Here is a 23,703-nt window from a genome sequence, read left to right as displayed (position 1 = left end):
ATTGGGGGGGGGGGGGGGGGGGGGGATTCTACAGCTTGTGTGTGAGTTGTTCTGTCTTTGATAGTGTTTTGTTGTGGATCTCAGTACTGTACTACAAGTGTGCACTTCCGTGTGTGTACGTGTGTATCATCTTCCAGGCCTTTGGAGCTGTGTCTGGGTGCGGTGTCAGTTCAGTTGGACATGGGAAAGTGGGTTAAATTCCAGGCATTCTGCTACATCTGAGACTGCTACAGCGTTTGGGATTGTCTGTTTCTGTCTGAGGCTTTATCTTGCCTCTCATGTGTGAGCCAGTCTCTTGCCAAACCCCACTGGCTATGGAAAAACAATTTAACTGGATTTAATTTGTTGCCCCCCCCCCCCCCCCACCCCCCCCCCCCCCACCACCACTTCCCTCCCTCTTCCTCTCCCTCTCTTTCTTTTCTTTTGTGCACCTCTGAGACTTTGGGAATTCATCTTATTTAGTATACTAAATAACTCTATGCCCGGGTTGAGTGCAGGATTCCTCTCTACAGGTTATAGGCAATCGTCCATTTCAGGTGTGTTTTTTTGCACAAAACCAAATCTGGGTCGCAATGGAAAGTTTGGTTGTGTGTGATGTCTGGCTTTTGTTACTCATGTATTTTCTCGTGACAGTACAATGGCATACTTCCTTCTGTGGTCAGGTAGCTTAGAAGATACTAGTGTGAGAGGACAAACCTTCTGAGACATAAAGCACTATCTTGTTGGTGGCATTATTATGCTACTTTTGTTTTTCAATTTCACCACCTCTTTTTACTTTTTTATCTTTCATTTTCTGATTCTCTCTCTCTCTCCCGCTCTCCCTCCCCAGTCCTTGACTCAAAGGGTTAATGAAACCTAGTTGCTAAGAGCCCTAACCACTTTTTCCACTCTTGCTGGAAACTTTCCAGTGCTATTTATAAGAAAACTCAAACAATCAAAACTCACAATCAAGAGTGGCTGTTTGTCAGAATTAAGATATAATCCTAACATTATAAATATCCTAGAAACCTTTTTTTTTTTTTCATAATTTTATGTGAATAGCCTAATTTGTTTGGAGGAAAAGTTGCCTCATATAATTTACATTATGTGAAGGCTTGGCCTGTTTATTCAAAGCATGCATGTCTAATGATAGTAAATAAAGTCAAGCTAGTTATATTGCCCACTGTAAAGTAATCACAGTCCATCTTATTTGATGACATAGATAGAAATTCATGTAAATTTCATGAGCAATGCATTCATTGATCTATTATGTAACGTATGCATAAATAGCCTATAGCCTACTCAAATATTCTCTAAGGTGGTCTGGGCACAAACAGCTTTTGAAGATGTCTTTATGTAAACTCATGTAATTCAGCTATCACGTATTAATGCCAACATCATGCAAAAAAAACTTTCCAAGGAGAGGGTAGTGATAGGCAGTGTACCGAGCCTCGGAAAAAAAATCATGTTATACTCTCACTGTCTCTAGGCAATTTCTACGTCAAACAGCTTGCACATTTGATCTATCTTTCTCTCTCGCGCGCTCTCTCTCTCTCTCTTGTCGGACACAGCATCCTACAATAACATCACCATACACATCAGTGAGCAATCCGGCGTTGCGCGCACGAGACGCCACAGTCGCATCTATGGAGCGCTCCTGCCGCCTGTCCTACTATTGCATGAAATGAAAGTGTAATATGACATAGAAGCAAGACGCCCTGGCACTTCAAAGGGAAAACAAACCTTGCCGTCTACACCTCAACACTCGCGACTTTCCAACGATACCGACTTGAAACTTTTACAAGATACCCCCCCCCCCCCCCCCCCGCACATTACACACACACACACACACCGTTCCTCCACTTTGTATCCGTTCGTGTAAAATTCCCTCGGAGCTTTGCTGCTCATTTCACTCCGGCGGCTAGATGGACGAGGAAGAAGCCGCAGAAAGGATGCCTCCAGCCGGTGTCCGACCCCGGAATCGCCCGCCGCAAGTGATGCTGAACCAGAAAAAGATCAAAGCGAGACGGAAAAAGCGAAAGGAGTTGGTTTTGATCCAAATATGCTTGTTGGGAGGGATGCTTCTCGTCGTCAAGGGGTTCTCCTACCTAGCAGAAAATTCAGGTGAGGGTAGGCCTATCAACTTACCCCCCTGTTGAGGGATGGAATGCTGAAGTGGGAGTTCCATAATGGCTGTTATGTAGCCCATAGAGTCCATTGTTTTGTTACCATGTTTTGTAACAATACAATGTTACGTTGATTTTGCACATCATGCAAATTGTGTTTAAACTGTAGGCTACTTTTGAGTACTCGCTTTGCAGAGTTTTAAACTGGACTGGAGTGTGGTCAGGGGTGTCATGCACCCTTAAAAATCTGAGGGGGCACAAAGTATGTGAGGATGGCTGGTGTGGGTGTGTGGTCAAGAGGGGGGTAGGGCCCTTGTCCTGAAGTTGGAGAATTTTTTTAATTTTTCAAACAGCTGAAACAGTTTTTTTCCTGCAATGTAGAGCACGGGTTGGAACCACATTTATTTTCCAATGGTTTCGTTCCGAACAGAACCATTCTTTTTTCGTTCCATTCCACTGTTCCAACCAGCAAAATGAAGTTCTGAACCAGTTAGAACCAAAATAAAAGTAACAGTTTATGGTGTTCCTTTCTGTTCTTTTTTTTAAACCTCTGAAATATATATATTTTTACATTTAGCTCGACAATAAATTACTTCACCAATCAATGTGCATAGAGCAGTTTTCTATGGAGTGGGTAAGCGATTTCATCTGTATAGGAAATTTAGTTCATTTTATTTTGCCCTAACAGCAAAGACAAACACACACACACACTGTGCTGCCAGTCACAGTGTAGAGCGCAATATGCAACTTTATCTGAATTAGGCCCGCAGAATTATACCAATTAAAGTTTCTACAAAGAAATGTTAAATATCATTGAACTTCCGAGTAGGTTTAACGTTGGACCACCGCAAACGTTAGCTAGCTAGCTAACACGCTTGTGTGTGCAGGGCAGCACTAGAATAAAAACACGTCTTACCTTTTTTGTAGTTAATAAATCCAATGTGACAACTATAGTATCCTTAGCTAGCGTTGAAAAGTCCATCCACTCTTCTCTAATTAACCATCTCTCCCTAATTTCTGAATTACGCTTGTAACGTAATCAGTAGGCTACAATAACCTATGTAACGTCGTCAGTAGGCTACAATGACCTATGTAATGTTGTCAGTAGGCTACAGTAACCTACAGTTTAAAAAAAAATAATAATTTTAATTTTTTACCTTTATTTTACTAGGCAAGTCAGTTAAGAACAAATTCTTATTTACAATGACGGCCTAGGAACAGTGGGTTAACTGCCTGTTCAGGGGCAGAACGACAGATTTGTACCTTCTCAGCTCGGGGGTTTGAACTTGCAACCTTCCGGTTACTAGTCCAACGCTCTAACCACTAGGCTACCCTGTAATGTCATCAGTAGACTACAATAACCTATGTAACGTCATCAGTAGGCTACAATAACCTATGTAATGTCGTCAGTAGGCTACAGTAACCTATGTAATGTTGTCAGTAGGCTACAGTAACCTACAGTAACCTATGTAATGTCATCAGTAGGCTACAATAACCTATGTAACGTCATCAGTAGGCTACAATAACCTATGTAATGTCGTCAGGAGGCTACAGTAACCTATGTAATGTTGTCAGTAGGCTACAGTAACCTAGGTTATTGTAGCCTACTGATGACATTACATAGGTTACTGTAGCCTACTGACAACATTACATATGTAACTATGTCAGTAGGCTACAATAACCTATGTAATGTTGTCAGTAGGCTACAGTAACCTATGTAATGTCGTCAGTAGGCTACAGTAACCTATGTAATGTCGTCAGTAGGCTACAGTAACCTATGTAATGTTGTCAGTAGGCTACATTAACCCATGTAATGTTGTCAGTAGGTTACAGTAACCTACAGTAACCTATGTAATGTTGTCAGTAGACTACAGTAACCTATGTAATATTGTCAGTAGACTACAGTAACCTATGTAATGTCGTCAGTAGGCTACAGTAACCTATGTAATGTCGTCAGTAGGCTACAGTAACCTATGTAACGTCGTCAGTAGGCTACAGTAACCTATGTAACGTTGTCAGTAGGCTACAGTAACCTATGTAACGTTGTCAGTAGGCTACAGTAACCTATGTAATGTTGTCAGTAGGCTACAGTAACCTATGTAATGTTGTCAGTCGGTCACAGTAACCTATGTAATGTCGTCAGTAGGCTACAGTAACCTATGTAATGTTGTCAGTAGGCCACAGTAACCTATGTAATGTCATCAGTAGACTACAGTAGACTACAGTAACCTATAACGTTGTCAGTAGTCTACATTAACCTATGTAATGTCGTCAGTAGGCCACAGTAACCTATGTAATGTCATCAGTAGACTACAGTAACCTATGTAATGTTGTCAGTAGGCTACAGTAACCTATGTAATGTCATCAGTAGACTACAGTAACCTATGTAATGTTGTCAGTAGGCTACAGTAACCTATGTAATGTCATCAGTAGACTACATTAACCTATGTAATGTTGTCAGTAGGCCACAGTAACCTATGTAATGTCATCAGTAGACTACAGTAACCTATGTAATGTTGTCAGTAGGCTACAGTAACCTACAGTTTTTTTAATTTTAATTTTTTACCTTTATTTTACTAGGCAAGTCAGTTAAGAACAAATTCTTATTTACAATGACGGCCTAGGAACAGTGGGTTAACTGCCTGTTCAGGGGCAGAACGACAGATTTGTACCTTGTCAGCTCGGGGGTTTGAACTTGCAACCTTCCGGTTACTAGTCCAACGCTCTAACCACTAGGCTACCCTGTAATGTCATCAGTAGGCTACAATAACCTATGTAACGTCATCAGTAGGCTACAATAACCTATGTAATGTCGTCAGTAGGCTACAGTAACCTATGTAATGTTGTCAGTAGGCTACAGTAACCTACAGTAACCTATGTAATGTCATCAGTAGGCTACAATAACCTATGTAACGTCATCAGTAGGCTACAATAACCTATGTAATGTCGTCAGTAGGCTACAGCAACCTATGTAATGTTGTCAGGAGGCTACAGTAACCTATGTAATGTCATCAGTAGGCTACAATAACCTATGTAATGTCATCAGTAGACTACAGTAGACTACAGTAACCTATAACGTTGTCAGTAGACTGCAGTAACCTATGTAACGTTGTCAGTAGGCTACAGTAATGTTGTCACTAGACTGCAGTAGCCTATGTAACGTTGGCAGTAGGCTACAGTAATGTTGTCAGTAGGCTACAGTAACCTATGTAATGTTGTCAGTAGGCTACAGTAACCTACAGTAACCTATGTAACGTTGTCAGTAGACTGCAGTAACCTATGTAACGTTGTCAGTAGGCTGCAGTAATGTTGTCAGTAGGCTACAGTAACCTATGTAACTTCGTCAGTAGGCTACAGTAACCTATGTAATGTCATCAGTAGGCTACAGTAATGTTGTCAGTAGGCTGCAGTAATGTTGTCAGTAGGCTACAGTAATGTATGTAATGTCGTCAGTAGGCTACAGTAACCTATGTAGCGTCGTCAGTAGGATACAGTAATCTACAGTTGAAGTCGGAAGTTTACATTCACTTTAGCCAAATACATTTAAACTCAGTTTTTCACAATTCCTGACATTTAATCCTTGTAAAAATTCCCTGTCTTAGGTCAGTTAGGATCACCACTTTATTTTAAGAATGTGAAATGTCAGAATAATAGTGGAGAGAATTATTTATTTCAGCTTTGATTTATTTCATCACATTCCCAGTGGGTCAGAAGTTTACATACACTCAATTAGTATTTGGTAGCATTGCCTTTAAATTGTTTAACTTGGGTCAAACGTTTCGGGTAGCCTTCTACAAGCTTCCCACAATAAGTTGGGTGAATTTTGGCCCATTCCTCCTGACAGAGCTGGCGTAACTGTGTCAGGTTTGTAGGCCTACTTGCCCGCACACGCTTTTTCAGTTCTGCCCACAAATTTTCTATAGGATTGAGGTCAGGGCTTTGTGATGGCCACTCCAATACCTTGACTTTGTTGTCCTTAAGCCATTTTTCCACAACTTTGGATGTATGCTTGGGGTCGTTGTCCATTTGGAAGACCCATTTGCGACCAAGCTTTAGCTGTTGTCTTGAAATGTTGCTTCAATATATCCACATAATTTTCATACCTCATGTTGCCATCTATTTTGTGAAGTGCACCAATCCCTCCTGCAGCAAAGCACCCCCACAACATGATGCTGCCACCCCCGTGCTTCACGGTTGGGATGGTGTTCTTCGGCTTGCAAGCCTGCCCCTTTTTCCTCCAAACATAACGATGGTCATTATGGCCAAACAGTTCTATTTTTGTTTCATTAGACCAGAGGACATTTCTCCATGTGCAAGAGAGGAAGGGATATGTGCAGTTGCAAACCGTAGTCTGACTTTTTTATGGAGGTTTTGGAGCAGTGGCTTCTTCCTTGCTGAGCTGCCTTTCAGGTTATGTTGATATAGGACTCGTTTTACTGTGGATATAGATACCTTTGTACCTGTTTCCTCCAGCACCTTCACAAGGTCCTTTGCTCTTGTTCTGGGATTGATTTGCACTTTTTGCACCAAAGTACATTCATCTTTAGGAGACAGAACGCGTCTCCTTCCTGAGCGGTATGACGGCTGCGTGGTCCCATGGTGTTTATACTTGTGTACTGTTGTTTGTACAGATGAACGTGGTACCTACAGGCGTTTGAAAATTGCTCCCAAAAACTGAGTTTAAATGTATTTTGCTAAGGTGTGTGTAAACTTCCGTCTTCAACTGTATATATTTACAGTACTAGTCAAAGGTTTTGACACACCTACTCATTCTATTTTTTAATGTCTATATTTTTACTATTTACTACATTGTAGAATAATAGTGAAGACATCATAACTATTAAATAAGACATATGGAATCACGTAGTAATCAAAAAACTGTTCAACAAATTCTTCAAAGTAGTTACCCTTTGCCTTGATGACAGCTTTGCATACTCTTGGCATTGTCTCAACCAGCTTCACGAGGTAGTCACCTGGAATGCATTTCAATTAATCGGTGTGCCTTGTTAAAAGTTAATTTGTGGAATTTCTTTCCTTCTTAATGTGTTTGAGTCAATCAGTTGTGTTGTGACAATTTAGGGGTGGTATACAGAAGATAGATATATTTGGTTAAATACCAAGTCCATATTATGGCAAGAACAGCTCAAATAAGCAAATATAAATGACAGTCTATCATTACTTTAAGACATGAAGGTCAGTCAAAACTTTGAAAGTTTCTTCAAGTGCAGTCTCAAAAGCCATCAAGCGCTATGATGAAACTGTTTCTCATGAGGACCGCCACAGGAAAGGAAGACCCAGAGTTACCTCTGCTGCAGAGGATAAGTTCATTAGAGTTACCAGCCTCAGAAATTGCAGCCCAAATAAATGCTTCACAGAGTTCATGGTCGAATTGCTGCAAAGAAACCACTACTAATGGACACCAATAATAAAACCGCTGTGTGTTTGTGAGACGCGGAGTAGGTGAACGGATGATATCCGCATGTGTGATTCCCGCCATGAAGCATGGAGGTGTGGGGGGTGCTTTGCTGCTGACACTGTCTGTGATTGATTTAGAATTCAATGCACACTTAACCAGCATGGCTACCACAGCATTCTGCAGCGATACACCAACCCGCTTAGTTTGTTTCCGCTTTGTGGAACTATCATTTGTTTTTCAACAGGACAATGACCAAAACCCACCTCCAGGCTGTGTAAGGGCTATTTGACCAGTGAGAGTGATGGAGTGCTGCATCAGATGACCTGGCCTCCACAATCACCTGACCTCAACCCCATTGAGATGGCTTGGGATGAGTTGGACCGCAGAAAGAGAAAAAAAGCAGCCAACAAGTGCTCAGCATATGTGGGAACTCCTTCAAGACTGTTGGAAAAGGATTCCTCATGAAGCTGGTGTGCGAATGCCAAGAGTGTGCAAAGCTGCCATCAGGGCAAAAGGGGGCTACTTTGAAGAATCTCAAATCTAAAAAAATATGTTGAACACTTTTTTGGTCACTACATGATTCCAAATGTGTTATTTCATAGTTTTGATGTCTTCACTATTATTCTTCAATGGAGAAAATATTTAGAGTAAAGAAAATCCTTTGAATGAGTAGGTGTGTCAGAGAAGCATTGCCTGTACAACCGCAGTAAAGCTCAGGTGTTTTATACTGCAGCTAAGCTGAAATCAGGGCAGAGTACCCAGGGGTATACTAAAAACACTTCTCCAGGTTACAGAGAGAGACAAAAGCTGTCCACTCCTACTCTCTTCCTCTACTACTCTATTCGAGGTCGACGTTTGCTTTTCGTGAGCTGTCACTTATATCCCATTGAATCCATTACAGAACAGGGACAGAAGGCTTGGTGCTTGTATATGAATATTCATATTTCATACTCATGATTTGTGCATCACTGCTATGTCAGTGTGCTCATCCTGGTAACGGAACAATGCAATGCAACAGGGACACACACTACCGTGTGTGTGTTCAAACCAACAATGACACTCCAGCTAATGCATTTCTCCTCTTCCCATTGTGTGCTTGTCTGCGAAACTATTAAACAACGTGCCGAATATATATTAATTCTGTTGATTATTTATGATCCACTTCATGAAGTGCGTGCGTGCGTGCGTGCGTGCGTGTGTGTGTGTGTGTTATGTTCTCTGAGCTTAATGGAGAAGCACTCAACGCCTTGCAGGCAGTGACACATTAATCACCGGTGCGATATGCTTGTTATTTCTGTGTGTGTGTATGTGTGTGTATGGATGGCCTGTGTGTGTCTGTGAGAGGAGGTAAATACACATTGAATGTTGGCACGCAATGCCCGCTGCCTGCCCTGTGAGTACAGAATCAAAGGTGATGATGCCAGGTGGAAAGTTCAGCCATACCTCTAGGTCTGACTATAGGACAATTGAATACCTCTGTTTTGATTCAAAGCTTTTCTCTTTTGTGTCTGTCAGACGTGTGGTCAGCCAGCTGAAAAGGTTAGAGTGGGTTAAGGGTTGTCCAAAGGAGAAAATGAATGAATCCTGTACCCTGTTTTTGCCTCTAGATGTGTTCTTTATTCAGAGTGCACTCATGATTCAAGTGACATTTTGTGTGATTCAATACAATGTATTCTGCCCCCAGTCCTTTCCCTTCGTTTCATTTCTCAGTGCATAATAACTTAAGAAATATAACTTCAACACTGACAAAATAATCCTCCTCAGACTTTGTTGATTTCAAAGTAGATCATGGTTGTGTTAAGTAGGGAGAAAACAGAATAAAACAGAGAGAAACCGGGAGGTAATACTGAACTGGTCCAATGACAAATGCTCGTTTTCATTTTGTGTTGCAAAGAATTTTGATCCATGTGCCTTAAGGAACATGCCCTGGTTACCTCTTTTCAAGCCTCCTCTACCTGTGTCTCGTAGGTTATGACACATCCAGCCCCACCACGTTTGATGATGAGCGATGGGGAGGCAGGAAGCTACTGCAGGAGGTGGACACATTGGACAGTAATAACAGCATGGAAGAGGACGGGGAAAAGAAAAACTGCACCGAACCAGGTAACAAAATTAAACATCTCATATCCCTTCCTCTCTTGCCCCCCGCTCCAGGTAAGAGAGAAAGAAGGAAGAAAGAGAGCACCCCGTATTCTCCCTCCCTCCCTCCCTCCCTCCTTATTCCCATCTCCCCTTGTCCTCCCAATCTGGGGTAAAACAAACTGTTGGGTCAGATAGGCTCCCATGAGCCTACAGTACATCAAACACACACACACACACACACACACACACGGTAGTGTTCTTTCTGGGTGTTTCAGCACTTTTCACACTTATTCTCGGTCACATTCTGGGACCCCTGTAGCTTTTCTGAAAAGTGAATGTCCCCAGTTTCCATGGCGACCTCTTGGGCTTGACTGTTCAAGCCGGCACTCGTCGATGGATGAATGGTGTGTAAGAATGCTTGAGTTACATGTTTTTGTTTTACCTTTATTTAACTAGGCAAGTCAGTTAAGAACAAATTCTTCTTTTCAATGATGGCCTTGGAACAGTGGGTTAACTGCCTTGTTCAGGGGCAGAACGACAGACCTTGTCAGCTCGGGGATTCGATCTTGCACAACCTTCCGGTTACGAGTCCAATGCTCTAACCACTAGGCTACACACTGCTAGATGAAATGGTGCTGTATAGAACCAAAAATGGTTAAATCCCTCAAATAGATACAACTATATATATATATATATATATATATATATATATACAGTACCAGTCAAAGGTTTTGACACACCTACTCATTCAAGGATTTTTCTTTATTTTTACTATTTTCTACATTGCAGAATAATAGTGATGACATCAAAACAATGAAATAACACATATGGAATCATGTAGTAACCAAAAAAGTGTTAAACAAATCAAAATATATTTTTCTTCAAAGTAGCCACCTTGATGACAGAACTTTTAAAGTTCATCAAGCACTATGAGGATACTGGTTTTCAAGAGGACCGCCACAGGAAAGGAAGACCCAGAGTTACTTCTGCTGCAGAGAATAAGTTCATTAGAGTTACCAGCCTCAGATTGCAGGCAAAATAAATGCTTCACAGAGTTCAAGTAACAGACACATCTCAACATCAACTGTCCACAGGAGACTGCGTGAATCCCTCCTTCATGGTCAAATTGCTGCAAAGAAAGGACACCAATAAGAAGAAGAGACTTACTTGGGCCAAGAAACGTGAGCAATGGACATTAGACAGGTGGAAATCTGTCCTTTGGTCTGATGAGTCCAAATTTGAGATTGTTGGTTCAAATCGCTGTGTCTTTGTGAGATGCAGACTAGGTGAACGGATTATCTCTGCATGTGTGGTTCCCACCATGAAGCATGGAGGAGGAGGTGTGATGGTGTGGGGGTGATTTTGCTGGTGACACTATCTGTGATTTATTTAGAATTCAAGGCACACTTAACCAGCATGGCTACCACAGCATTCTGCAGCGATACACCATCCCATCTGGTTTATGCTTAGTGGGACTATCATTTGTTTTTCAACAGGACAATGACCCAAAACACTACCAGGCTGTGTAAGGTCTGTTTGACCAAGAAGGAGTGTGATGGAGTGCTCCATCAGATGACCTGGCCTGCACAATCACCCGACCTCAATTGATATGGTTTGGGATGAGTTGGACCGCAGAGTGAAGGAAAAGCAGCCAACAAGTGTTCGGCATATGTGGGAACTCCTTCAAGACTGTTGGAAAAGCATTCCTCATGAAGCTGGTTGAGAATGCCAAGAGTGTACAAAGCTGTCATCAAGGCAAAAGGTGACTACTTTGAAGAATCTCAAATATAAAAATATGTTTAACACTTTTTTGGTTACTACATGATTCCACATGTGTTATTTCATAGTTTTGATGTCTTCACTATTATTCTACAATGTAGAAAAACCCCTGAATGAGTATGTGTGTCCAAACTTTTGACTGGTTCTGTATGTATAACTGCTAAGCACTATTATTCTTAGCAGTGTATTTGACAGGTTTAGAAGTGCATACCCCTACAGAGTTAATAAAGTGACTAAAATCTTAGGCTAAAACTGAGGGAATTTGAAGCAGGTCTCTTATATGTTTTTCGTCTTCAAAATCCCACATCCTTCCCAGATGAACCACAGCTTCTACTGTGTTCTTATTAGTCAGCTGCGTATGCATTTATGGACTTTCATCACCATCATCATCATCTTCCAGACCGGCCTATCCTGCATCATCTAGCCCAGTGTCTATTTATAGCCCCATATGGATGGAGGAAATTTGACATTCAACTATGTTGTAATGTTGGGTTGAACTGAAGCTTGGGAGAAGGAAGGAGGGGAAGAGGGGATGGAGAGGGGTTCACTGAAGGATTGCATTGACAATTTGCTTACCTTGAGATAATGATGACACACATGCTGTCATACCCCCTCCCCCCACACTCCCTTCACCTTTTACTTTATCCACCACATTCCCTCTCCTTTCCCCCACTCTCTGGTGTGCTAATTAAGAAAAATGGCCACAATCAATCTCCCATCTCATCCTCCTCCCTCAAGGTCACCGTTATGGTCTATTAAAAGGAGATGGGGGTCGGAGGTCAAGTTATTCTCCTTTCCCTGCCTATTATAGTTCACCTCTCCTTCTCCTTGTTAAAATGAAAGCGAGCGTTTAAGAGGCCAGGACTCTGGGGTGACTCCAGTAACGAGTGGCGTAAAGGTAGAGGTTGGACTAAATGATAACCTCTCCTTTCAATGTGTACACACACACACACACACACACACACACACACACACACACAGTTTGGACTAATAACCTCTCTTAAAGGTGTACTTTCTTTCACCCCTTTTCCTAATTTAATTTGCGAGTCCTGTTCCTGGTAAAAAAAAAATAGATGTAGTTCGTGTTAAGAGTGAGTCATGTTTTGATTTGACCTTTTGAGAAAGTGCTTTTCAGGAGGGGGGGTGTATGATTGCATTTATGATTGCGTGTGTCTGTGAGTGTGTCTGTGAGTGTGTTACTGTACATTTACAGTGTGTGAAGATTTGTGTGTCTTTGAGTGCATATTTTCTTGTCTGTCTGTGTGTGTTATTGTCCGTGTGTTATTGTCCATGCGAGAGAGAGCACCCTGTATGCGTGTCTGTGTCTGTGTACCCTGCTGCCTCAGCAGTAGAGATGGATGTGTATAGTGCAGTACCGGTACCCCTGCTGCCTCAGCAGTGGAGATGGACATGTGTACAGTGCAGTACCGGTACCCCTGCTGCCTCTGCAGTGGAGATGGACATGTGTACAGTGCAGTACCGGTACCCCTGCTGCCTCAGCAGTGGAGATGGACATGTGTACAGTGCAGTACCGGTACCCCTGCTGCCTCAGCAGTAGAGATGGATGTGTATAGTGCAGTACAGGTACCCCTGCTGCCTCAGCAGTGGAGATGGACATGTGTACAGTGCAGTACAGGTACCCCTGCTGCCTCAGCAGTGGAGATGGATGTGTATAGTGCAGTACAGGTACCCCTGCTGCCTCAGCAGTAGAGATGGATGTGTATAGTGCAGTACAGGTACCCCTGCTGCCTCAGCAGTGGAGATGGATGTGTATAGTGCATTACAGGTACCCCTGCTGCCTCAGCAGTAGAGATGGATGTGTACAGTGCAGTACCGGTACCCCTGCTGCCTCAGCAGTAGAGATGGATGTGTACAGTGCAGTACAGGTACCCCTGCTGCCTCAGCAGTGGAGATGGACATGTGTACAGTGCAGTACAGGTACCCCTGCTGCCTCAGCAGTGGAGATGGACATGTGTACAGTGCAGTACCGGTACCCCTGCTGCCTCAGCAGTGGAGATGGATGTGTATAGTGCAGTACAGGTACCCCTGCTGCCTCAGCAGTGGAGATGGATGTGTATAGTGCAGTACCGGTACCCCTGCTGCCTCAGCAGTAGAGATGGATGTGTATAGTGCAGTACCGGTACCCCTGCTGCCTCAGCAGTGGAGATGGATGTGTACAGTGCAGTACCGGTACCCCTGCTGCCTCAGCAGTGGAGATGGACATGTGTACAGTGCAGTACCGGTACCCCTGCTGCCTCAGCAGTGGAGATGGATGTGTACAGTGCAGTACCGGTACCCCTGCTGCCTCAGCAGTGGAGATGGACATGTGTACAGTGCAGTACAGGTACCCCTGCTGCCTCAGCAGTGGAGATGGATGTGTATAGTGCAGTACAGGTACCCCTGCTGCCTCAGCAGTGGAGATGGACATGTGTACAGTGCAGTACAGGTACCCCTGCTGCCTCAGCAGTGGAGATGGATGTGTACAGTGCAGTACCGGTACCCCTGCTGCCTCAGCAGTGGAGATGGATGTGTACAGTGCAGTACCGGTACCCCTGCTGCCTCAGCAGTGGAGATGGACATGTGTACAGTGCAGTACAGGTACCCCTGCTGCCTCAGCAGTGGAGATGGACATGTGTACAGTGCAGTACCGGTACCCCTGCTGCCTCAGCAGTGGAGATGGATGTGTATAGTGCAGTACAGGTACCCCTGCTGCCTCAGCAGTGGAGATGGACATGTGTACAGTGCAGTACCGGTACCCCTGCTGCCTCAGCAGTGGAGATGGATGTGTATAGTGCAGTACCGGTACCCCTGCTGCCTCAGCAGTGGAGATGGACATGTGTACAGTGCAGTACCGGTACCCCTGCTGCCTCAGCAGTAGAGATGGATGTGTATAGTGCAGTACAGGTACCCCTGCTGCCTCAGCAGTGGAGATGGACATGTGTACAGTGCAGTACAGGTACCCCTGCTGCCTCAGCAGTGGAGATGGATGTGTATAGTGCAGTACCGGTACCCCTGCTGCCTCAGCAGTAGAGATGGATGTGTACAGTGCAGTACAGGTACCCCTGCTGCCTCAGCAGTGGAGATGGACATGTGTACAGTGCAGTACAGGTACCCCTGCTGCCTCAGCAGTGGAGATGGACATGTGTACAGTGCAGTACAGGTACCCCTGCTGCCTCAGCAGTAGAGATGGACATGTGTACAGTGCAGGCCTTGATAACGCTCGGCGTGAGCTCCCCTGAAGTACCTGCAGAAGACTTCTCTGATTGTTCTGTTCCTTCCACCAACGTCCTGCTGCTCCTCCACTTCAGACGGAACCCCTCATTTCACTAACACACACACACACACGTGTGTGCCCACAAACACAAGAACACACACACACAGACAAACATACACACACATGCCGCCAGAAAGACATGAAATTACCCATAACCCATCAAACCCGTCATTACGCCACCTTCCATGATTTTAATTGCGGGGACCCCGCTGGGTGAGTTTATTTCTGATTTCTGATGCTTGGGGAAAGGATAGCAGAGGAAAGGAGTGGAGGGGAAAGGAAAGAAGAGAGGAGGGGAAATGAGAGAGGAGAGGAAAGGAAGGGAGGGGAAAGGAGAGAGGAAAGGAGGGGATGGGAAAGGAGAGAGGAGCAGAGGAGGGTAGAAAAGAGCAGAGGAGGGGAGAGGAGTAAAGGAAGGGAGGGGAAAGTAGAGAGGAGAGTAAAGGAAGGGAGGGGAAGGAGGGGATGGGAAAGGAGAGAGGAGCAGATGAGGGTAGAAAAGAGCAGAGGAGGGGAGAGGAGTAAAGGATTGGAGGGGAAATGGGAGAGGACAGGAGAGGAGGGGAGGGGAGAAAAAAACAGGGGAGGGGAGAGGAAAGGAGGGGAAAGGAGAGAGGAGAAGAAAGAGAGGAATGGAAAGGAGGAAAGTGGAAAGGAGAGAGGAAAGGAGGAGAGAGGAGAGGGGAGGGGAGGGGAAAGGAGAGAGGAGAAGAAACAGGAATGGAAAGGAGGAAAGTGGAAAGGAGAGAGGGGTGGGGAGAAAAGAGCAGGGGAGAGGAGAGGAGGGGAGAGAAGAGGAAATCAGGGGAGGGGAGAGAGGAGAGGAAAGGAAAGGAAAGGAAAGGAAAGGAAAGGAGAGAGGAGAGGAAAGGAAAGGAGAGGAGGGGAGGGGAAAGGAGAGAGGATAGGAGGGAAGAGGAGCGGAAAGGAGTTGATAAGAAAGGAGAGAGGTGAGGAGAGGAAAGGAAGAGAGGGGAAAGAGGAGAGGAAATATGAGGAGAGGAAAGGAGAGAGGAGCAGAGGGGAGGAAAGAGCAGAGGAGAGGAGGGAGGGAGGGGAGAAAATATAATAGGAGGGGAGAGGAGGGGAGAAAAGAGCGGAGGAGAGGAAAGGAGGAGAGGAAAGGAGGAGAGGAAAGGAGGAGAGGAGAGGAAAGGAGAGCGGAGAGTAAAGGAAAGAGGAAAGATGAGGAAAGGAGAGTGGAGAGGAAATGAAGGGAAGGGAAGGAGACAGGAGAGGAAAGATGAGTAGAGGAAATGAGGGAAGGGGAGAAAAGAGCAGAGGAGAGGAAAGAAGAGATGAGAGGAAAGGAGAGAAGAGGGGAGAGGAAAGGAAGGAAGGGAGGGGAAGGAGAGAGGAATGGAAAGGAGGGAAGGGGAAAGGAGAGAGGAGAGGGGAGGGGAGAAAGAGCAGGGGAGGGGAGAGAAGGGGGAGGGGAGAGAAGGGGGAGGGGAAAGGAGGGGAGGGGAGAAAAGAGGAGAAGAGAGAATGTACGGATGAAAGTAGATAAAGGTATAGAATAGGCCAGAAAAGAAGAGGGGGAACAAGCCACAGGTGTGGCTTCAGAGATTTCTGCCCTTCATTCTTTTTTAGAGGTTTCTGGTAGTGTAGGTAGATGGGTGTTCTCACTACTGGTAGTGTAGGTAGATGGGTGTTCTCACTACTGGTAGTGTAGGTAGATGGGTGTTCTCACTACTGGTAGTGTAGGTAGATGGGTGTTCTCACTACTGGTAGTGTAGGTAGATGGGTGTTCTCACTACTGGTAGTGTAGGTAGATGGGTGTTCTCACTACTGGTAGTGTAGGTAGATGGGTGTTCTCACTACTGGTAGTGTAGGTAGATGGGTGTTCTCACTCTTTTTCTGGTAGTGTAGGTAGATGGGTGTTCTCACTCTTCTTCTGGTAGTGTAGGTAGATGGGTGTTCTCACTCTTCTTCTGGTAGTGTTGGTAGATGGGTGTTCTCACTCTTCTTCTGGTAGTGTAGGTAGATGGGTGTTCTCACTCTTTTGGTAGTGTTGGTAGATGGGTGTTCTCACTCTTCTTCTGGTAGTGTAGGTAGATGGGGGTTCTCACTCTTCTTCTGGTAGTGTAGGTAGATGGGGGTTCTCACTCTTCTTCTGGTAGTGTAGGTAGATGGGGGTTCTCACTCTTCTTCTGGTAGTGTTGGTAGATGGGTGTTCTCACTCTTCTTCTGGTAGTGTAGGTAGATGGGTGTTCTCACTCTTCTTCTGGTAGTGTAGGTAGATGGGTGTTCTCACTCTTTTTCTGGTAGTGTAGGTAGATTGGTTTTCTCACTCTTCTTCTGGTAGTGTAGGTAGATGGGTGTTCTCACTCTTCTTCTGGTAGTGTTGGTAGATGGGTGTTCTCACTCTTCTTCTGGTAGTGTAGGTAGATGGGTGTTCTCACTCTTTTTCTGGTAGTGTAGGTAGATTGGTTTTCTCACTCTTCTTCTGGTAGTGTAGGTAGATGGGTGTTCACACTCTACTGGTAGTGTAGTTAGATGGGTGTTCTCACTCTTCTGGTAGTGTAGGTAGATGGGGGTTCTCACTCTTCTGCTGGTAGTGTAGGTAGATGGGTGTTCTCACTCTTCTTCTGGTGGTGTTGGTAGATGGGTGTTCTCACTCTTCTTCTGGTGGTGTTGGTAGATGGGTGTTCTCACTCTTCTTCTGGTGGTGTTGGTAGATGGGTGTTCTCACTCTTCTTCTGGTGGTGTTGGTAGATGGGTCCTCAGGGACTGGAGAAGATTCCGATGAGGAGTGTTAGGTTTTAAGGAGATGGATTTGGTGCTCTATGGTTTGTAGGTAGAGGAGGTAGCCCTATGCACTTGTAGGGCATAGGGTTATTTTACAGAGGCTGGCATGAGGGGGTATAGGAGGACGGGCTCATTGTAATGGCTGGAATGGAATGAATGGAACGGAGTCAAACGTGGTTTCCATATGTTTGATACCATTTCACGTATTCCATTCCAGCCTTTACAATGAGTCCATCCTCCTGTAGCGCCGTCCAACAGCCTCCTCTGCTCTGTAGGCTATTTTCACTCAGCATCTGGCCAGAAAAGGGAAGAGTAGAGATGTGTGAGATTGCTGATAGGGCTGTGCGGTTGAAGAATAGGTGACAGACAAAGAGAGAGAGACCCAAAGGATGTGTGGGTTTATGAGACGCTTTCATGGCCTTTGATTTACTGCTGTGAGATGATCAGACTTGTACAGTTTGTAATAAAACAACACTAAAGGATGTTCTTTGAACTAGACCTTGTTCTAGTCATCGAACGTAAGTGTTTTCATTAGAACCTGGTTTTTCAACTCCTCCTTTGACTTTAAACCTGATATTTGAAACATGACATGATTTGAAAACTGCTTCTCTTTTATAACTAATCCTTGTGTTCTTCAAGTTCTCCTGTCCTTCAATAGGATGCTGGAGACATTTCCATATGCATTATGCACAAGGTCTAGACTGCGTGCCGATATGATACAGTATGCCACAATCAAATGAGAACACACACACACACACACACACTGCTGCTGTAGCGGGGACCCCAGCCCGTGTATGAGGCTGCGACAGTACACTGCTCTCTCAAGCGGTCTCCTGCCTTCCCGGAGGCATTCAGTCTTCAGCACACACTATCTGTTTTGGCCATGACTTAATTAGGGTTCCCTCTGAACAGTGTGGGTGTGTGCACAGTGTGTGTGATACCCTTAGGAAGCTGGAAGGGCCAATTGATTAATTGCAGTGTGATGCCCCAGATGTCTGTAGAGGTGGGTGATAGCTAAGTAGGTAGGTATGTGTGTTTGCGTGCGTGTGAGGACTCCTAGAACTTTGACCCGTAGGCTCACTAGAAGAGATGAAGCCTTGTCTAACTCAATATACAGTTGATGAAATCAAATAAAACAATCTTCTGACTTATAACTGTCAGCTTTTACATCGTGATAAACATCAGATCTGGGTTCAGCTACTATTCCAAAGCTTTCAAGTACTTTAAGTTTTTCCTCTAGCCTGCCTTGAGTTGCTGTAGCCTGCCAGATGGGTGGACTGGGCGGTTGCCGTTTCAATTCTATTTGAACCCAGGTCTGCTAATCATATTCATATTGGTGATGACCCGTCTATACCGAGAGAGATTTCCTTTGAGAAATCAACTGCTGGGTATTGTGATGCTTGAGGGGGCTGAGGTTGGGGTTTTCATAATAACCACAACAGCTACAGATGGTGTGTGTGTGTACTTTAGTGTGCAGATTGCAGACGCCATATACTTATTGCATGAGGAATGAGGAGGAGATCGTTCCTCGTGGGAATAAGACCCATCTATCACTGCAATTAGCTTAGCAAGTTTCCCCGAAACTGTCACTGGGGTCACCACCTCTTTCTTTGCTTTTATCGTTTTCTCTCTCTCTCTCTCTCTCTCTCTGTCTCTGTCTCTGTCTCTGTCTCTGTCTCTCGCTCTCTCTCGCTCTCAATTTCCCATCTTTACCTCTCTCTCTCTCGCTCCCTCTCCGTCTCACCATATCTCTCCTTCTTTCTCCTTCCCTCTCTTAGCAGCTCACCATTGAATTATAGAACCAAGGATGTTGTTCTACAGCGGAAGTCATTCCACACACCTTTAAAGATTCATCTGATAGTGAATGATATTCAGCAGTCCTCCTGACTGCTAGGAACATCCTATTCCTTTAACTGGTAACCTCCCCAGAGAGGTCAGAGGAGCTTAAAGAACCCTATGTCTTTTTACATTTTTACACAGTCACACATTCCTCTTGAGTAGGTAGTAGGCGTAATGCTGTGGCTCAGTGCAGTAGAATGAGCGTCCCTGAGTTAGTTAGTTAGTGCAAGTGAGGCCAGGGATTTCAGTAGAAGATGCTGGGTCACATCAGCACAATACGTTTCACTCTGTGGCGTCGATAGTGTTTCCCCTAGTGATAGTGATGAGTCCTATCTTAGGCTAGCTTATTTCAGGTTCGGTTAAAATGGGCATTTATGGTGACACAGATGTAGGATCTTAATTTGATCACTCTTTTGTTGCTGAGGATTTTCTATGCCACCGTAGGTAATGCAGATTAGCTTTGTGATTTACATAAATTCACTGAAAACCTGCACTAACACACGGTTATATTAAGTGTGGCACTTTTCATGTAGCCTACTTCTGGCCAGTTTATAGCCTCACCACAGATAATCCAACATTATGGTCTAAACGTTCAGATCCTCTTGCTGCAGGATTATTTTGCTGTGACAATACTGCTCAATTGAAGCTCCCACATCTGTAGGTTCATGATGGCCTTAATGGTATCACTCGCTGTATATAACCTTAAACATCCATAGGTCTATCTGTATATTGGAGAGTGGTTACATTTCCCAACAATATACCTTCCCAAAACCAATGACCCGAAGAGGGTTCTTTGAAGTTATTTTTATTCTTTCTCATTGTCTCCCCAGGCAAGTGTCCACACAGCTTGGCACGCGATCCTAGTGTCTAACTGACACTTTCAACTGAGAAAACTCCTCCAAACAGCACGCAATCACCCCCCCCCCCCCCCCCCCTCTGTATAGCACCCAGGTCAGTTGTCCCTTAATCTCTGTTAACCCAGAAGTAAACACTTGCGTAATTTGGTCAGCTGCGTGATTGACTTCTGTGTTCGTACCTGTTAAAATGTTTGTCTCCAGCCTCGCAAAAGGAAAACTCTCAGCCGACGCCCCCTTGTGAAAGAGATGCTACTTTAATATCTCTCACACCTAGCTGTGCTCTTACTGTAACTCAAGTCAAAGCAGTTTAATAACACTGCCTTCACCCAATCCTGAAACGTCCAAATAACCAGTGACAATAACCCCAAAACCAGAAGGAATACTGCTAGTTAGATCATGCATCCCCATTCAGTCCTGGCTGATCGGTCTACACACAGACTCTGCCCACGGTAGGTTAGTTGTCACTTAGTGTGAATTCACTCATATGTCATTCGCTGGGGGTGGATGTGATATGTCCGTTCGGAAGCCCGCTTTGACTTGTCATTGGCTGGAGGGGATTGGAGGGGAGGGGCCAGATGTCATCTCGCGTTCAAAGACTGTTGGTGTTGAATCAAGCAGACGGGTAACAAATAACATCTAAATACTTGTTTATAATATTACTTATTATAATCTGTTCGCTGTTACACTGGGAATTGGCCTATATGGATTGGGCTAAATTGATATGTTTCTTACAGAAGGAATATGAAAAGCACATGCATAACCATGGTAACAATTGAAAGGGAACAGTTTGGAGTTATTGGGAAAATGATTAGACCAAAGGTGAGCACACAACATTTCACCTGACTGACACGAGACTGAATCCAAACGTAACATTTATTGTACTTTTCGCCGCATTTGTTGATAACGAAATCTGAAAATACTCTGGATACATTCAGTAACATGGTAAGACTGTCCCTGGAAAATGCGGGGTAGGTGCAACACAAGACAAAAACACGACAAGGGTTTGAGTGAGAGGACTAATTGGAGTCTCAGAGTGGACACTGTGCAGCTGCGCCCGTTGAGGAACTAGAACAAGCACATTTGTAGTTGTTCCGTTTGGGAACAGAACCCTGCATCCCCGCCATCACACAATTACTGTTATTGTTTACGCAATCCAATCCTCTTGATCGCGCATTCGTCTGTCTCTTACATAGCAGGCGTAAAAGAAACACAGCCCGGACAAGTAGCCTCGCTATGGATGATGGTCATTGTAGCTAATTATCACGTTTTCTGTGCTAAACTATGCAGAACATTGGCCTCTTGGAAACTACAACTCCCTACTACATTGCACAGTTCTGGCGTGATCGGATTTATCTCTAGAGAAACTGCAGCGCAATGTGCGCATTGAGTTCACAATTATATATATTTTTTTATCTAATCATTGAACAGACATAGGTCAATTAGTTGTTTCAAAAACGTTAAATGACCGACATTTCGGTTAATCATTCAGCACTACAAATGTAACATACAACTGCAGGAAGGCGTTACTATGGGAAATAGTGGAGGATATGTGTTCAGAAGTGGAGGTTTCATGCTGTCGACAAAATGTGGTGTGGCACACACACGCATCTTGTTTTGCTCCGCACAGATTGTGCCGTGTGCGATGCACCACAGCGAGCGAAAGCAGGAGACCTTAAATGTCACATTACTCAGCAAGGTAGCTCCACTCACGACACGCAATGTGTCACCACGCGTCAGCGTCTGCTGAGCATGTGTTGAGAGGAGGCCCCTAACCCTCCACGTGCACAACCAGGATGCACACATGAGCGTCCGTGCGCGGTGCACATGCATGAGCCTGGCTCCGGAGAGCGTGAAATAACAAGGTTAAGCGTCATTTTAATCCAACACTGAAAACTACCGTATAGACCCTAATGATGTTGCTGTTGTTTTGTCATTGTTGTCCTCAATATCCTCAAACCATACTAAATGTCAGGTGATGAGTGTGCACGGCTAGGGTACGATGACTTTCGTCATAACACAACTCCTGTTTTGTTGACCTATGCATGAGAGAGATACTGCACTGTACGTGCTATTCTATCACTTTTCCCTTGTCCTTATTCTAACACCATCTCTCTTCCACAATGTTCTAGTTCCCCCACGCGTCAAGTCAATTCCCCAGAATGCTTTGCAACGCAGCCATATGGTGCATGGGGCTGAAGTTCCGTGTCTATTTTAATCCCGGTGATGTATGTCATATTTTAAGCAGCAGTGCTTTCAGCTCGTATTTCTCTTTCTTTCTTTCTTTGACAATAGAAGACACAGGCTGTGTCCCAAATGGAACACTCTTCTATTTGTAGTGCACTTCTTTTGACTAGAGCCGTATGGGCTTCCGGATCTCATCGTTCTTTTTTTTCTATTCCACAATAGAAGACAGTTGAAGATTTAAAGTCAAAGGCTACACATCCAAAATAACGCCCTACTGCCTACATAGTGCACTACTTTGTCCAGGGCCCATATAGCTCTGGCGAGAAGTAGTGCACTGTGAAGGGAATATGGTTTCTGTTTTGACGTTGACATCGGCCTTGTGTAGGAGTGATCAACATCCAATCACAAACACCGTTGCTGCTCTGCTGTTATCCTAATGGATTCCGCAACGACTGATTTTAACAGCAGGCAAACTGATTCAAGATCTCTTTCTCTTCTCGCCAGTCCCAGGGAAATGGATTGGGTGTGTGTGCGTGTGTAGGACAAAGCGTGTTGGATGGTTGGGTTGGATGGTTGGCCTAATTCAGGGTTATTTGAGGCTGTTGTTAATCTACCAGGCGTACAGGGATACAGTACTGTGGGCAATGTGAATCTGTGTTTTATCTGTGTTAGAGGCTTGGAAGGAACAAGTGGCCTGAATGGTCTAGCAGTTTAGACCACAGCCTCCTGCATACATATGTAGATGTGTCGGTGTGGATTTGAATCAAGACTACTGCCTTGGGTCTCATTCTCTCTCTACCCTCCATATCTCTGTCATCCTCTCTCTGTCTTTTTGAGAAATAAGAAAAAAAGGACCGGAAGGAATTAGGGAACCAATGAATGTTTGGAGCGACTAGTTTGGATCATGCTTCAATCAACATATTCCCTTTGTTGAGGTTAGAAAGGAGTAGGCCTATAGATGCTATGGTGCCATATAATTTTCAGTGGTTAGATTTCTGTTTTGATGATAGTGAATATGTTAGTCGAGATTTTAACATCCCTTCAAAGACCAGAAGATGCATTTGATAACATTTTAAATTCACCTCAGGGTCAACTTAGCACGATTTGAAAATCTTTCAACCAAATCTCCCTCGTCTCAAGTTCCAAAAATCGGACTCTGTTCCTTTCGAAGACCTTCTTCAAACAGACAGGTTGAAACCTACTCCTTTAAAAGCTCTTCCTCTCTTCCCTCTCTTCTCCATCGTCCTTCCATCGTTCTCGTCAATAACAACCTGTCTTAGCCAAGCAATTAGACAGTAGGATTAAAGGAAGTGGCTACAACAACCTCGTCACTTGGGGGTTGCTTTTTGTGTACTTTGTGTGTTGTTTTTGTGTCTGAAAGGAACAACATCTCCCACGGTGCATAATTATCCTGCA

The 23,703-nt window shown here is 44.4% G+C and overlaps 1 protein-coding gene across 1 annotated transcript in view; it reads left to right on the top strand.

Moving 5' to 3' along the window:
* Positions 1-1,015: 1,015 nt before the first annotated feature.
* LOC110487295 (sodium/potassium/calcium exchanger 3) overlaps positions 1,016-23,703 on the top strand; it is a 60,715-nt gene continuing 38,027 nt past the window's right edge. Inside the window, exons 1-2 of the mRNA XM_036940429.2 lie at positions 1,016-2,103; positions 9,490-9,624. Coding sequence (XP_036796324.1) covers positions 1,905-2,103; positions 9,490-9,624 — 334 coding nt within the window. The 5' untranslated portion in view covers positions 1,016-1,904. The remainder of the gene's footprint in view (positions 2,104-9,489; positions 9,625-23,703) is intronic.

Source organism: Oncorhynchus mykiss, chromosome 13 (genome assembly GCF_057628025.1).
Source record: "Oncorhynchus mykiss isolate SJ-2025 chromosome 13, ASM5762802v1, whole genome shotgun sequence".
Taxonomy (NCBI): Eukaryota; Metazoa; Chordata; class Actinopteri; order Salmoniformes; family Salmonidae; genus Oncorhynchus; species Oncorhynchus mykiss.
Note: the sequence above shows the minus strand (reverse complement) of the source record. Positions and strands in the feature narration are given on the sequence as shown.